The 10,889-nt window shown below is 42.3% G+C and overlaps 3 protein-coding genes across 3 annotated transcripts in view; all 3 read right to left on the bottom strand.

Annotated features, from left to right (window-relative positions):
* Positions 1 to 1,754, bottom strand: part of dync1i2a (dynein, cytoplasmic 1, intermediate chain 2a) — a 23,116-nt gene extending 21,362 nt beyond the window's left edge. The window contains 2 exon segments of the mRNA XM_079732491.1: positions 353 to 467; positions 1,669 to 1,754. Coding sequence (XP_079588617.1) covers positions 353 to 457 — 105 coding nt within the window. The 5' untranslated portion in view covers positions 458 to 467; positions 1,669 to 1,754.
* Positions 1,755 to 2,032: 278 nt separating this feature from the next.
* Positions 2,033 to 5,567, bottom strand: cybrd1 (cytochrome b reductase 1). Its single transcript, XM_079732490.1, has 4 exons — positions 5,342 to 5,567; positions 4,746 to 4,954; positions 4,057 to 4,211; positions 2,033 to 3,206 (listed from the first exon to the last, which is right to left on the bottom strand). Exons 1-4 carry the CDS (start codon positions 5,532 to 5,534, stop codon positions 2,927 to 2,929), a joined length of 837 nt encoding a protein of 278 aa, XP_079588616.1. The 5' UTR covers positions 5,535 to 5,567; the 3' UTR covers positions 2,033 to 2,926.
* Positions 5,568 to 5,969: 402 nt separating this feature from the next.
* On the bottom strand, positions 5,970 to 10,851 carry dcaf17 (ddb1 and cul4 associated factor 17). The gene is made up of 14 exons (XM_079732481.1): positions 10,404 to 10,851; positions 10,202 to 10,305; positions 10,005 to 10,095; positions 9,769 to 9,905; positions 9,607 to 9,685; positions 9,361 to 9,450; positions 8,719 to 8,826; positions 8,469 to 8,571; positions 7,849 to 7,991; positions 7,314 to 7,423; positions 7,103 to 7,187; positions 6,537 to 6,620; positions 6,215 to 6,370; positions 5,970 to 6,110 (listed from the first exon to the last, which is right to left on the bottom strand). The coding sequence occupies exons 1-14, from the start codon at positions 10,530 to 10,532 to the stop codon at positions 6,003 to 6,005; spliced, it is 1,527 nt and encodes a 508-aa protein (XP_079588607.1). The 5' UTR covers positions 10,533 to 10,851; the 3' UTR covers positions 5,970 to 6,002.
* Between the last annotated feature and the right edge of the window lie 38 nt (positions 10,852 to 10,889).

Raw genomic sequence — 10,889 nt, 5'->3', positions numbered from 1 at the left:
AATCTTACTGCCTTTGCATTATTATATATTCTCATCAAATCCAAAGTCTACAATTAATAATTTCATGTGGGATTGGGAGTAGTACACGGCTGATTCCAACACCAAGAGCAGTTTGAAGTTATGGTATCACTACACAAAGTACAGCTACAGGATGGACGACAGAAAGGTCATCGATTTGTCTTCGATCAAAGCGGTTATCAGTACAAGAATCAGTAGGCCCCCATTCACAATTGAACGACAGGCCAATCTTTACATTAAATGTCTCATGTATGCATTATCGTTAATACTAGTATAAGTAATAGTAGTACAATGCAACAAACGTTTACGCGTTTCCAAAACATTGCTCCTCTACCTCTTTCTTGCGCTCTTCCTCCTTGATTCTCTTCTCCTCCCGGATCTGAGCCAACTTTCGTTTCTTCCTTTCCAGCTCCGCTTTCAGCTCACTTTTGTCTGACATGATGGCAGAGCTGAACACAAACACCACATGGAAAGCACATAAAAAAAGGTGATTGATTAGCATAATGTTAACGAAATGTTTGCATGTAAAACAATATTTACATATGTTAACGAGGTTAAAACACACTCTAGCGTCCAAGCATTTGTTTAAATCGGAGTGCTGAACAACGCGCAAACACTCTCACACACCCATCTGCCACACACACACACACACACACACATATATCTGCTGATGTTGCACAGATTCTACAAGACTGGCACCAATAGCCGACGTTGAGGCTTTGCATCTATCGGTGTCTAACGAGCAAGACACTCTCAGTCATATCTACTTACGTGGCTTGTACCGGACGTGTTTATGCTGTGTGTGTGTGTGTGTGTGTGTGTGTGTGTGTGTGTGTGTGTGTGTGTGTGTGTGTGTGTGTGTGTGTGTGTGTGTGTGTGAAATCTGCCGTGTAGTTCATGCTGGCTAAATGTATTAAACGTGTCATGATGCAGTCACAGCGCCATGGCTGACAGCAAAGCGTCCACAAGTCGGCCAAAAAAAATACAACGACATACAAAATGATTTCCAAGACATATCATTAAGAGATGCGTAATGCCTTACACCTGTCGCTTATATTTACATTCAATGACATCATAGGGGACACAAACATGTCACGATGCACAATCACAGCGCCATGGCAGACAGCGAAGCGTCCACAAGGCGGCCCAGCTGAAGCCCCACCCAGCCGTTGGTGGTGGATCACTCGCGAACACACATGCATTACATACGATCTATAACACCATCAGCTTTATAAAAGACGTGACACGTAACGTTATTGAGGATGTCTGCTGTTCCGCAGTGACAATCCAACCCCATTGTGTTTAACACAGAGATGGTGATCCGAGCAGCGACTTGACAAGGCCGCTGCTGCTGCTCACACGTTACTGTACACGTTGTACATGTTATACCCTGAGAGCTAGACTCATCCCAATCAAACAACCTGATCCATAATGCAATATTAATGCGCTAGGCAGAATGTTTTAATTAACAATAGAGCCGAGTGCTGCTTAGCAGGGAGACCCGAAGCTATTAACGACCGTGTTGTTATGCTAAGCTAAGCGTGAATTTTGCTTATTTGAACGATGACGCCATTTAGTGACATTAACCGGACAGTAGCATCGCTAGTGCGAAGACAATTTATGAGAAGATGTTGAAGATGTTGAACGAACCTTTGGAAATTGGATTAGGTTTGTGAATTGACACAACGGCGTCCCTTTTCCTGAAACAGCCAAGTGGCCAATTGCGTCGCTACGGAGGCTCAGCGGAGACAATTCAACTTCCCAGATAATGCATTCTGGGTCTATGCTTGCTGCTACAGTATTCATCTCGTCTAAATGACTAAAACCACATGATACTTATATTGTATACATATTTGAAATGGAATCTAACAATAAAGGTGGTGTGTTCAAAATCCAGGGTTGCCTATAAATAATTTGCTTATTTGAATGTGTGAGAAAGTGGTATAGGCCACTCATTCCATGGCAAATACTGAGCGATTCAATAGAAAACTGTAATACTTTATTGTTTGCATTACATGTTATTTGTAAAAAATAATATTATTAAAAAAAACTCAGGAAAAAAGCTGGAAACAACTTTTCAGTTAGGATATTCCAATAGCATGAGTCAAGAAAATGGCATAAGATCAATTATATTACAATATATAATTGTTAGTTGTTTCTAAATAAGAATAAATAACTCTAGGTTCTACTAAGAAGCAGGGTTCCTACATGGAGTGGAACAAAGGCCCATTGTAAGAAACCTGCCACTGCAAGTAATGAGTCATATATCGAGACAATCAGAATCGTAATCAGTAGTAACGCCTTTGGGAATCACAGTGAATGCTTGGGTCACTTCGAAACCAATTCCCATTCATCCAAATCACTTGTGAATAACAGTGAATGAATTGACTTCTAAGCCACTTCTCAATCATCCATATCACTTGTGAATCACAGTGAATGAACTGACTTCAAAGCTACTTCTCAAGCATTCAAATCACTTGTGAATCACAGTGAATGAACTGACTTCAAAGCTACTTCTCAAGCATTCAATATCACTTGTGAATCACAGTGAATGAACTGACTTCAAACCTACTTCTCAATCATCCAAATCACTTGTGAATCACAGTGAATGAACTGACTTCAAAGCTACTTCTCAAGCATTCCATATCGCTTGTGAATCACAGTGAACGAACTGACTTCAAAGCTACTTCTCAAGCATTCAAATCACTTGTGAATCACAGTGAATGAACTGACTTCCAAGCCACTTCTCAAGCATTCAAATCACTTGTGATTCAAGAGTGATTTGAATGCTTGAGAAGTGGCTTGGAAGTCAGTTCAATCACAGTGAACGAACTGACTTCCAAGCCACTTCTCAATCATCCAAATCGCTCGTGAATCACAGTGAATGAACTGACTTCCAAGCCACTTCTCAATCCTCCATATCACTTTGCTTAGTACTCCTCCTCCGCAGCTCTTCTGCCCCCTCGCCGGCGAGACCTTCCGCGGGCTGCGGCGGCGCGGCGGCCGCCCGGCCCCGGGCGGGGTCCTCGGAGGAGGACAGCAGGGAGAGCAGGTTCTGCTCGCTGGGCCGCTTCCAGTGCGGTCGCGTGGCGATCCACAGGATGAGCGCCCCGAACGCCACGAGGAGGAGGCCCAGGACGTTCACGAACGTGCCCTCGGGGGGCGAGTCCTTATACTTGGGGTTGTTCCTTTAAAAGGAAAATGAAATGTCATTGTTATTCTTTTTTTAAAAGTTTTTTTACTAGAATGTTACTTCCCCTTTTCTTTTTTTTGCCTTGTTGTGCTTGACAGTCCCTCCAGAAAAACGCTCGCATAATTCAACTCATAATCGGCCAAAGTCTGCATATTCATGCAGGGGCCGCATTTTTTCAAATATGCCGCACTTTCACCGCATAAATTGCCGATTTCCGCGCAAAATATGCGGGGCTTGCATGATTTCATAATACCCGCATTTTCGTTGCAAAAAAGTCACATATATCTTAGCAGAAAGTTTAAAAATGTTGCGTTCACTTCACACAAGAGCAGCCATTTCCCCCTGTTGCCATGAGAACGTTATGAAGTGACGTAATTACGCGACGTGAACGTCATCGGAAAGCTGCATTTTCGCAAGTTCCCGCATTTTTTCGCAAGTTCCGGCAATTTTTGCAAGTTCCCGCAATTTCATCGCATAAATATGCCGCATATTTCATCACATTTTTTAAGAAAACGTGCCGCATAATCAAGGATTTTTGGCCGCAACAATCACAAAAAAACGCCGCATTTTTCTGGAGGGACTGGCTTTAAGATAGAGTGAGATAGACAGGAAGGTATGGGAGATAGAGGGGATGACATGCAGCAAAGGACCCCGGGCAGGGATCAAACCCGGGTCGACGCGATCAGGACCGTTTCCTTAATGATACACGCTCTACCCGGGATGAGCCACTGGGGCTCTTCTTTAGATCCCCAAGTCATTGTTATTCTAAACATTGCGTTCATGTTTGTGTATAAAACGGATGTTTGGAAGGAGAGCCTCCATTTTGTTTTTGTTGCGTTCCTTACAGGGCGAAGATGAGTTTCTCCGTAAGGCCCATGAGGGCGGTGGAAATGACGGCCGTGAAGATGAACAGCCCGCTGTAGACGTGAAGGGGCATGAACGCCGCTCTCCATTGCACAGGTGCAACAGGGATGAGGTATATACCTAGTCCCAGAACGAGCTGGTGTAAAAAAGACAGTAATGCATTTTAGGATGCATTTCATACACAAGCCACACAAATTTGGGATAGACTTAACTGCCACAGCTGACATTTGCGTACTCACCACTAGAGGCTAAGCCCATCTCTAACCTAATACCTAAACGTAACCATCTCTAACCTGATATCTAAACCTTACGATCTCTCTTAATATCTAAACTTCACCATCTCTAACCTGATACCTAAACATCTCAAATGCAATATCTCAACTTAACCACCTCTAACCTAATACCTAGACTTATCCATCTCTAACCCAATACAGAAACAACCCTAACTTAATACCTAAACTTATGCATCAACCTGATATCTAAACTTAACCATATCCTACACTTGGCAATTTCAGCTGTGTTAGTCTTTCCCCACACATGGACAGAATTGTATCAGCATAAAGGAACACGTACACACGCCACTAGGCTTTACAATGCTTTAGCAATTTAACTAACTATAACGTTAGTTAAACGTAAGCTTAGCTTCTTTTAACATGTCAAATATTTGTACCTGCAAGGAGTACAGTAGTAGAGCAGATAGTCCCAACCAGCTGTGTAGACTGTACATATTTGGAATCTTGGCAGCGTTATGAAAGTCAAATACTGCTACAAACGCGATCACGGCCAGTATGAAAGCCAGCAGATGAAGGCCTGCATGGGCTAACTTCATGATCAGTTTGCTGCATTTCCAAGTCCATGGCAGTCGATACACAATAATAGCTGAAAGGAACAACATCCAACATTAGCACACACATACGAATGAATGTTATAGCATTAACAGCAACAAGTGTGCGTGTGTGTGTGTGTGCGTGTGTTACTATAAATTGTTTACATTTACATTTTGGGCATTTAGCAGACGCTTTTATCCAAAGCGAATTACAATAGGTACATTTCTCAGAAGATAGAGAAACAACAATTTATCGCTGTCTGAAGTTTATCACTTTCGAATGTTTTCATTTGAAAATCGTAATACAGATATAAAACGTTAACTGAAACTTCACATAAGTCGTTGCATGGGTTATTTAGCATACACAAGCTAAAACTAAGAAAAAGCGTTCACATTGCTTATTAGCGAACTGAACTCTAGCCTACGGAAAACTCGCGTACCGATTCCCTGCAGGAACACGAATCCCACGACGATCAGAACCGGGTGCCAGTTGAACTCCGCTGGTCCTCCATCCCACGCCAACCCTTCTCTGTAGTGGAGTACCCAGGTCAACACAAATATGATAGAGATCAGACCGAAAGAAACGGCGGCTAAGAAAGCGAATACGAATTGTTTATAATCTTCAATCGCCATCGGTGAACGTTGACGCAGTGAGGGGGAAATGACTTGAAGAACGCTCTCCGGAGTGGAGAAATATGTCAAGAGGTTACTCAAGAGGCAGGACTTTGGTCACATGACCTAAGCAACGCTAAACAAGTTGTTGCCAATGCCACGTTTAGTAAAAAAAAAAAAAAAACAAACCTGCATGGTCAAATAAAGAAAGATATAAAAATAAATAAAATTCGTTGTGTTTGTTTTACATAAAAACCAACACAACTCCCTCTATTGGCTTTTCTTACAAGAGTTGGCCGTTTTTTAAAGGAGGAATTTCCTCAACGGGAGGATGCCAAGAAGCCATGAGTGTTCCGTTACAATAATGACACCAGCCACAGTAAGGGAGAGTGGATAAAGAAAACCGTTCTTTATTAATTCTTCAATGGTATAAAAAAATACAGTACAAAAATATTTCCAGCATTGGTAAACTCTCTGAAGGTCACAGCATTATTTTGCTTCGGTTTGGAGTTTGTAGACATGGCAGTGAAAGCCGTTGTTCCTTTCTTCAATATGGACAATCGTCTCCTTGTCAAAACACACCTCATTCCGGTATGTCTGTAATAATAAAAAAAGAAAAAAAAAAGAGTGAAGGGTTTAGCAAGTACAATCCCAAGACACAAGATCCTCTGCTTTCCATAGGATGAACTCTGGCCTCTCACCACATCCCAGGTCTGTTCCAGGGGAATGGTTTTCAGCAGCGCTCCACTGCTGTTGTCGTGCAGCTTCACGCGTGCCCTTCCTTCGCCCTCTTCTCCGTCGGTGACCACCAGAGCCAGAAGATCCACCTCGTCCTCATACTCCACCGTGCGGAAGGTCTACGCAAACCAACAGTGTTTACTTCTCATCCGTTCCAGCCCACAGAAAAATGTGTAAGCGTGTTTCCCTCTCAATTCAGGACATTGTAATTGTACCTTTGTCTGGTAAAGTGACTTTTTCTAACATGCACAGGCGACTGGATATTGCTAGTGATTCTCTTGGTACCTCCTGATCTGGGTCGTCGTCGAGCTGCTGACTGATCCGCTGGACCGTTCGACCTGAGGAGGTGACGGTGACCCGGGGAACCACCTGGTCCAGGGGAGAAGGAGAGGCTGTTAACCATGTGAGGGGGAGGACATCTGAGTGAGCACTCTCCAGGAACGTCCATGAGGCCTCATTCAGTCATTCAGCAGAAAGCTAGAGCCAATTCAGGCACAGGTGTTCTGCATCCGGCCGGGGGATGCTGACAGCTAGTCTGCGTACATTGGGGATCGAACCCAGAACGTTCCGGGTGGGAGCCAAGAACCGGAGCCATGACATTCTCGTCCAGCGCCTCGTGAGATGCGTTGCAAATGTTTATGACGTTGTAAAAACAGATAGGACACAACTTTATGTAAAGGACTTCCCGTATAGATGTGAAAAAGTCCCAAGTCAGAAAATTTACACATTGGTGTAACTATTGAATGCATTTGAAACAATCAGGATGCTAAAAAATACATCGCAACATGAGAGAGTATTGTTGGTGTGCACTCTTCCATGTGGGAGAGACTGTGAACGTGCGTTACACTCACATTGTTGCGACAGGTCGTGATGGAGAAATCCTCCACCACCTCTGACGGTGAGTCACTCTTCAGGCCACTCACACACCTCAGCATTCTTGAGGAAGGTCCAAAATACATTAAACACAAACTTAAATAAAGGCCTTCTAAACAATGTATTGGGCAGTACTGAATAATGTGTCTTAATGATGCATCTCACTCCAAGTCCCGCATGCCTACTCACTTTACGGTGTTTGGTCCAACGTGAATGATCCGCCCCGACTCATCAGGGTGTAGATATATTAAATCAGTCTCCAGAGAGCAGCAGTCCATGTCTTGAATGCCGTTCTTTGCCTATCGTTTTGCAAGAATAAACCCATTCATGAACAAACTAAAGCACTATAAATAGCACGATGGATAAACATTGATGTGGTTTGACAGATGGCTGGTGTGATGATGAAACAGTAAATTCCCCCCAAAAAAAGATAAGCAGTTATGTGTCAAGAAAAACCATGAGGGCAAAAACAAACACATTGCAAAAAGGCCCAATATGCTCCTGAGGCCATGAAGTAAAGCTTATGTCAAGTGCCTAGAGAACCTTAGCAGCCGTACTGGTGGCAACAGCTGAGAACAATAGCTGTCAAAAACATCAGTGGCTCCCAATCAGACATTGGCAGTGCATAAAAGTAACAATTACAGGGACTGTACCTATAGTAAATAAGTATACATTATGAAAACACTTAATTATATGTACAAGAGCCACAATCGGTTGTTAGTACCAGAATGCCTTCTGCCAGGGAGCAGATGTGATAGGTTCCTCTGTGCTTCTTGTGGGCCGGTGTGTATATGTAGTGCCAGGGATGGCCGCCGATCTGCACGTTATGGCCAGAGCACGACACTTCGAACAGCACTGGTGGACAATCTGAGACATATAATAATGATATATACATATATTTATTTATTCCTCGAAACAACACAAGGTTAAAGTGTGTTGTTTCGAGGAATTAATTATAACATACATTTACATTTACATTTAGGGCATTTAGCAGACGTTTTCATCCAAAGCGACTTACAAAGTACATTTGTCAGAAGAAAGTTAAAACTATTTATCGCTGTCGGTACAGTAAGGATGTTCATAGAAACAAGTGCCAAGCACTAACAATCTCTAGGTTAACCCCTTCCCTGTACACAACAACGATAGCTAGGATAAGACGCTACACAATGCTAAGTACTATTTTTAAGTGAAAGGACATACAACATACAATAAGTGTGTACATTAAGTGCAAGGACGCACAACATACAATAAATATTCATATATACATTCACATATTTATTTATTCCTCGGAACAACACAAGGCGTGTAGTTCCTCCCTCCAGATAGAGAGAGGGGATGTCCTACCCTTGATGACAATGTTCACGGGGATTCCGTAGGGAGCGTCTCCCACGGTTCTGCCCTCGTGGAACGGGCTGGCCTGGCCCAGTGCCAGCCTCTTGGTCATGAACTGTAAGGTGGTGGTGGTGGTGGTGGTGGTGGTGGTGGTGGGGGGGGTACATATAAGGGGGCTTTGAGAAGAGCTACACGAGGAATATCTGAGGAGCTGCCTTTGTTTTTGTAATGATGTGAAATAAATCAACAAGATGAAGAATACCTCACTGAGGATCCGGTCAAAGCTGTACAGCTTCACTGATTTGGTGCTGTGAGAAATGGCCAGTGTGCCTTGCGTTAGCACAACATCAGTAACGCTGTTCCCAAACACCTAAAGAGATTAAGTCACTGAGTCAAGGGCATTTACTGTTTATTATTGTAATTATAAGCTCACCGGGTTTCACAGGCCTGCATTCAAATGACATTCTGTCAGGAGACTTAGCTGACACTTTTATTTACTTTTATTACTTTTATTCACAGTGACAAACAGGTGAGGTAATCAGTATTGACGCAAATGTAACAAAGCTGCCCAACCTACAGAGTAGCTTGAGGATTAAAAAAACAAGGTATTAGCTAGTTCATCTTTAGGTTATTATTAGTTTAGAAGTCAGAACACAAGGTGAGCAGATAGTTCATCTTTAGGTTATTAATACAAAACACAAGGTTGGTAGCATGTTCATCTTTAGGTTATTTTTACCTCTCATTATTAGAGGTAGAAGTGCATTGTAGGAGAAGGATACATTCTAAATTCAAAACAAGTTATTTTGAGTTAGAAATACCTAAGTGAGTCAATTTAATAAAAATGGTCAACTCCCCTCACACCTAGAAGAGGCAAGGACCGTAAGGGTAAAACAAGCTTGCATACCGTTTTATTGATCTCCAACATTCCCACAATTTCCAAGGGGAACACATTAAAGATGGCCAGGTGCATCACAGTATTCTGAGTTATGCCTGCCTGTAACATTCAGAGGGAGAAACAACTACATTTATTTTATGTTCAAAATGACAATGTTAAATAAAGAAATAATGCAATGGCGGTCATGTTGAAGCATGCAACATAGTTTCCACAATCTATATTATGTATTCATTCAGTTATGATTATTCATTTTACCTGTCGTGCAAAAGATGCCACTTTGTTTTGGATAGACTTGACATAAAATCTGTCTTGATATTCATCCCACAGAAGGTACCTGGAAAACAAAAAAAAACATGACGTTTGACACATTGTGTCGTAAAAGATAAAATAAAGGGGCCAGAAAATGTAATCATTTACTTGAACTTGGGGTTGGGAGAGAGGTAAACTCCCTGGAGCGTCTCTCCAGTTTCAGCTGATAAGCGGTAGAGCCAGTTATTGGCAGTTAGGGTCACTAGGCATGGTTTCTGGTCAGAAGGAGCGGACAATGATTTCTCCTGTTGGGAAAGGGCATGCGAGGTAAAGTTCATAGTGCAAACAGCAAAGCATTTCAGAATAGGTGCTGTAATAATGACAAGTGTTGGAGGTTCACTTACAAGTGGGCTTGAGCATTGTAAGGCATCCTCTATTTTCTCAGATTTGCTCCGCTGAGGCAACTTGTAAAAGAGCTGAGGATGTGTATCAATGCTGAAAACAACATACATTTCAACTATTGGGTTTGGTGTAGGGATAAAGTGTTATTTCCATCATCATCTCAAATATAAATTAGCAACGGTGTAAAAACAAAACATACCAACTGTAGCAACTCTGGTAGTTTTCAAAATAGATTTTTCCACTGTCATAGGCAATCGTGGATTTTGAAGTCTTGCTCCAGACTTTAATGAAGTTCCTGTCTTCCTATTATTCATACAAACCAAAACGTTGTTTTCAGATAAACTTCAAATCATCAGATACTGAAATCCCGTGTTCATGAAAGACAATGTACTGGCATTCACCTGCAAGACGATGGCCCTTAACATCCTCATATTTGCCCTCAGGATGTTTCCATAATCACGAATTCCTCTCGACCTCCTTGCCAGCATGCAAGTGGTGTTGGTTTGTCTCTTTCTACGCGGAAAGGTCATCGCTAGGTGGCGCTGTGCGTGTAACTCGCTCACAACACACTCAAGGGATGAACAATGTCGATGATCGTTACACTAGGCATGCCTAGTTAACCTTTATTCGACCGATGGAGATCTATGATACCTCAGTGATCGGACGTTGACGCTACCATAGTAAGTTTGCTGTTGACTCCTTTGTTTGAGGATCGTAGCTCAATAATATACACCCCATAAAAAAATACGTAAATAACAACTGATTGCAACTAAGATCACACAATTTGTAACCTCTGGAGCTAATGTTAAGCTACAACATTCGAAACATGTGTGAAGTTTACGGCACCAAACATCCATATCAAAACAAAAGGATATCCTTACTTCATA

This window comes from Pollachius pollachius (assembly GCF_949987615.1).
Source record: "Pollachius pollachius genome assembly, chromosome: 3".
Lineage (NCBI taxonomy): Eukaryota > Metazoa > Chordata > Actinopteri > Gadiformes > Gadidae > Pollachius > Pollachius pollachius.
The sequence above is the reverse complement of the archived record's forward strand: the minus strand, read 5'-3'. Positions and strand labels throughout refer to the sequence as shown.

Bases quoted from the DNA above. Each gene is read 5' to 3' on its own strand.
- cybrd1 (XM_079732490.1), bottom strand. From the start codon at position 5,534: ATGGCGATTGAAGATTATAAACAATTCGTATTCGCTTTCTTAGCCGCC. The intron at 4,955-5,341 runs GTACGCGAGTTT...TGTTCCTTTCAG, and splicing joins CGTGTTCCTGCAGGGAATCG to CTATTATTGTGTATCGACTG. The intron at 4,212-4,745 runs GTACAAATATTT...TTTTTACACCAG, and splicing joins TACTACTGTACTCCTTGCAG to CTCGTTCTGGGACTAGGTAT.
- dcaf17 (XM_079732481.1), bottom strand. From the start codon at position 10,532: ATGACCTTTCCGCGTAGAAAGAGACAAACCAACACCACTTGCATGCTG. The intron at 8,827-9,360 runs GTATGCAAGCTT...TAATCTCTTTAG, and splicing joins TGTTGGAGATCAATAAAACG to GTGTTTGGGAACAGCGTTAC. The intron at 6,371-6,536 runs GTACCAAGAGAA...TGGTTTGCGTAG, and splicing joins ACGACGACCCAGATCAGGAG to ACCTTCCGCACGGTGGAGTA.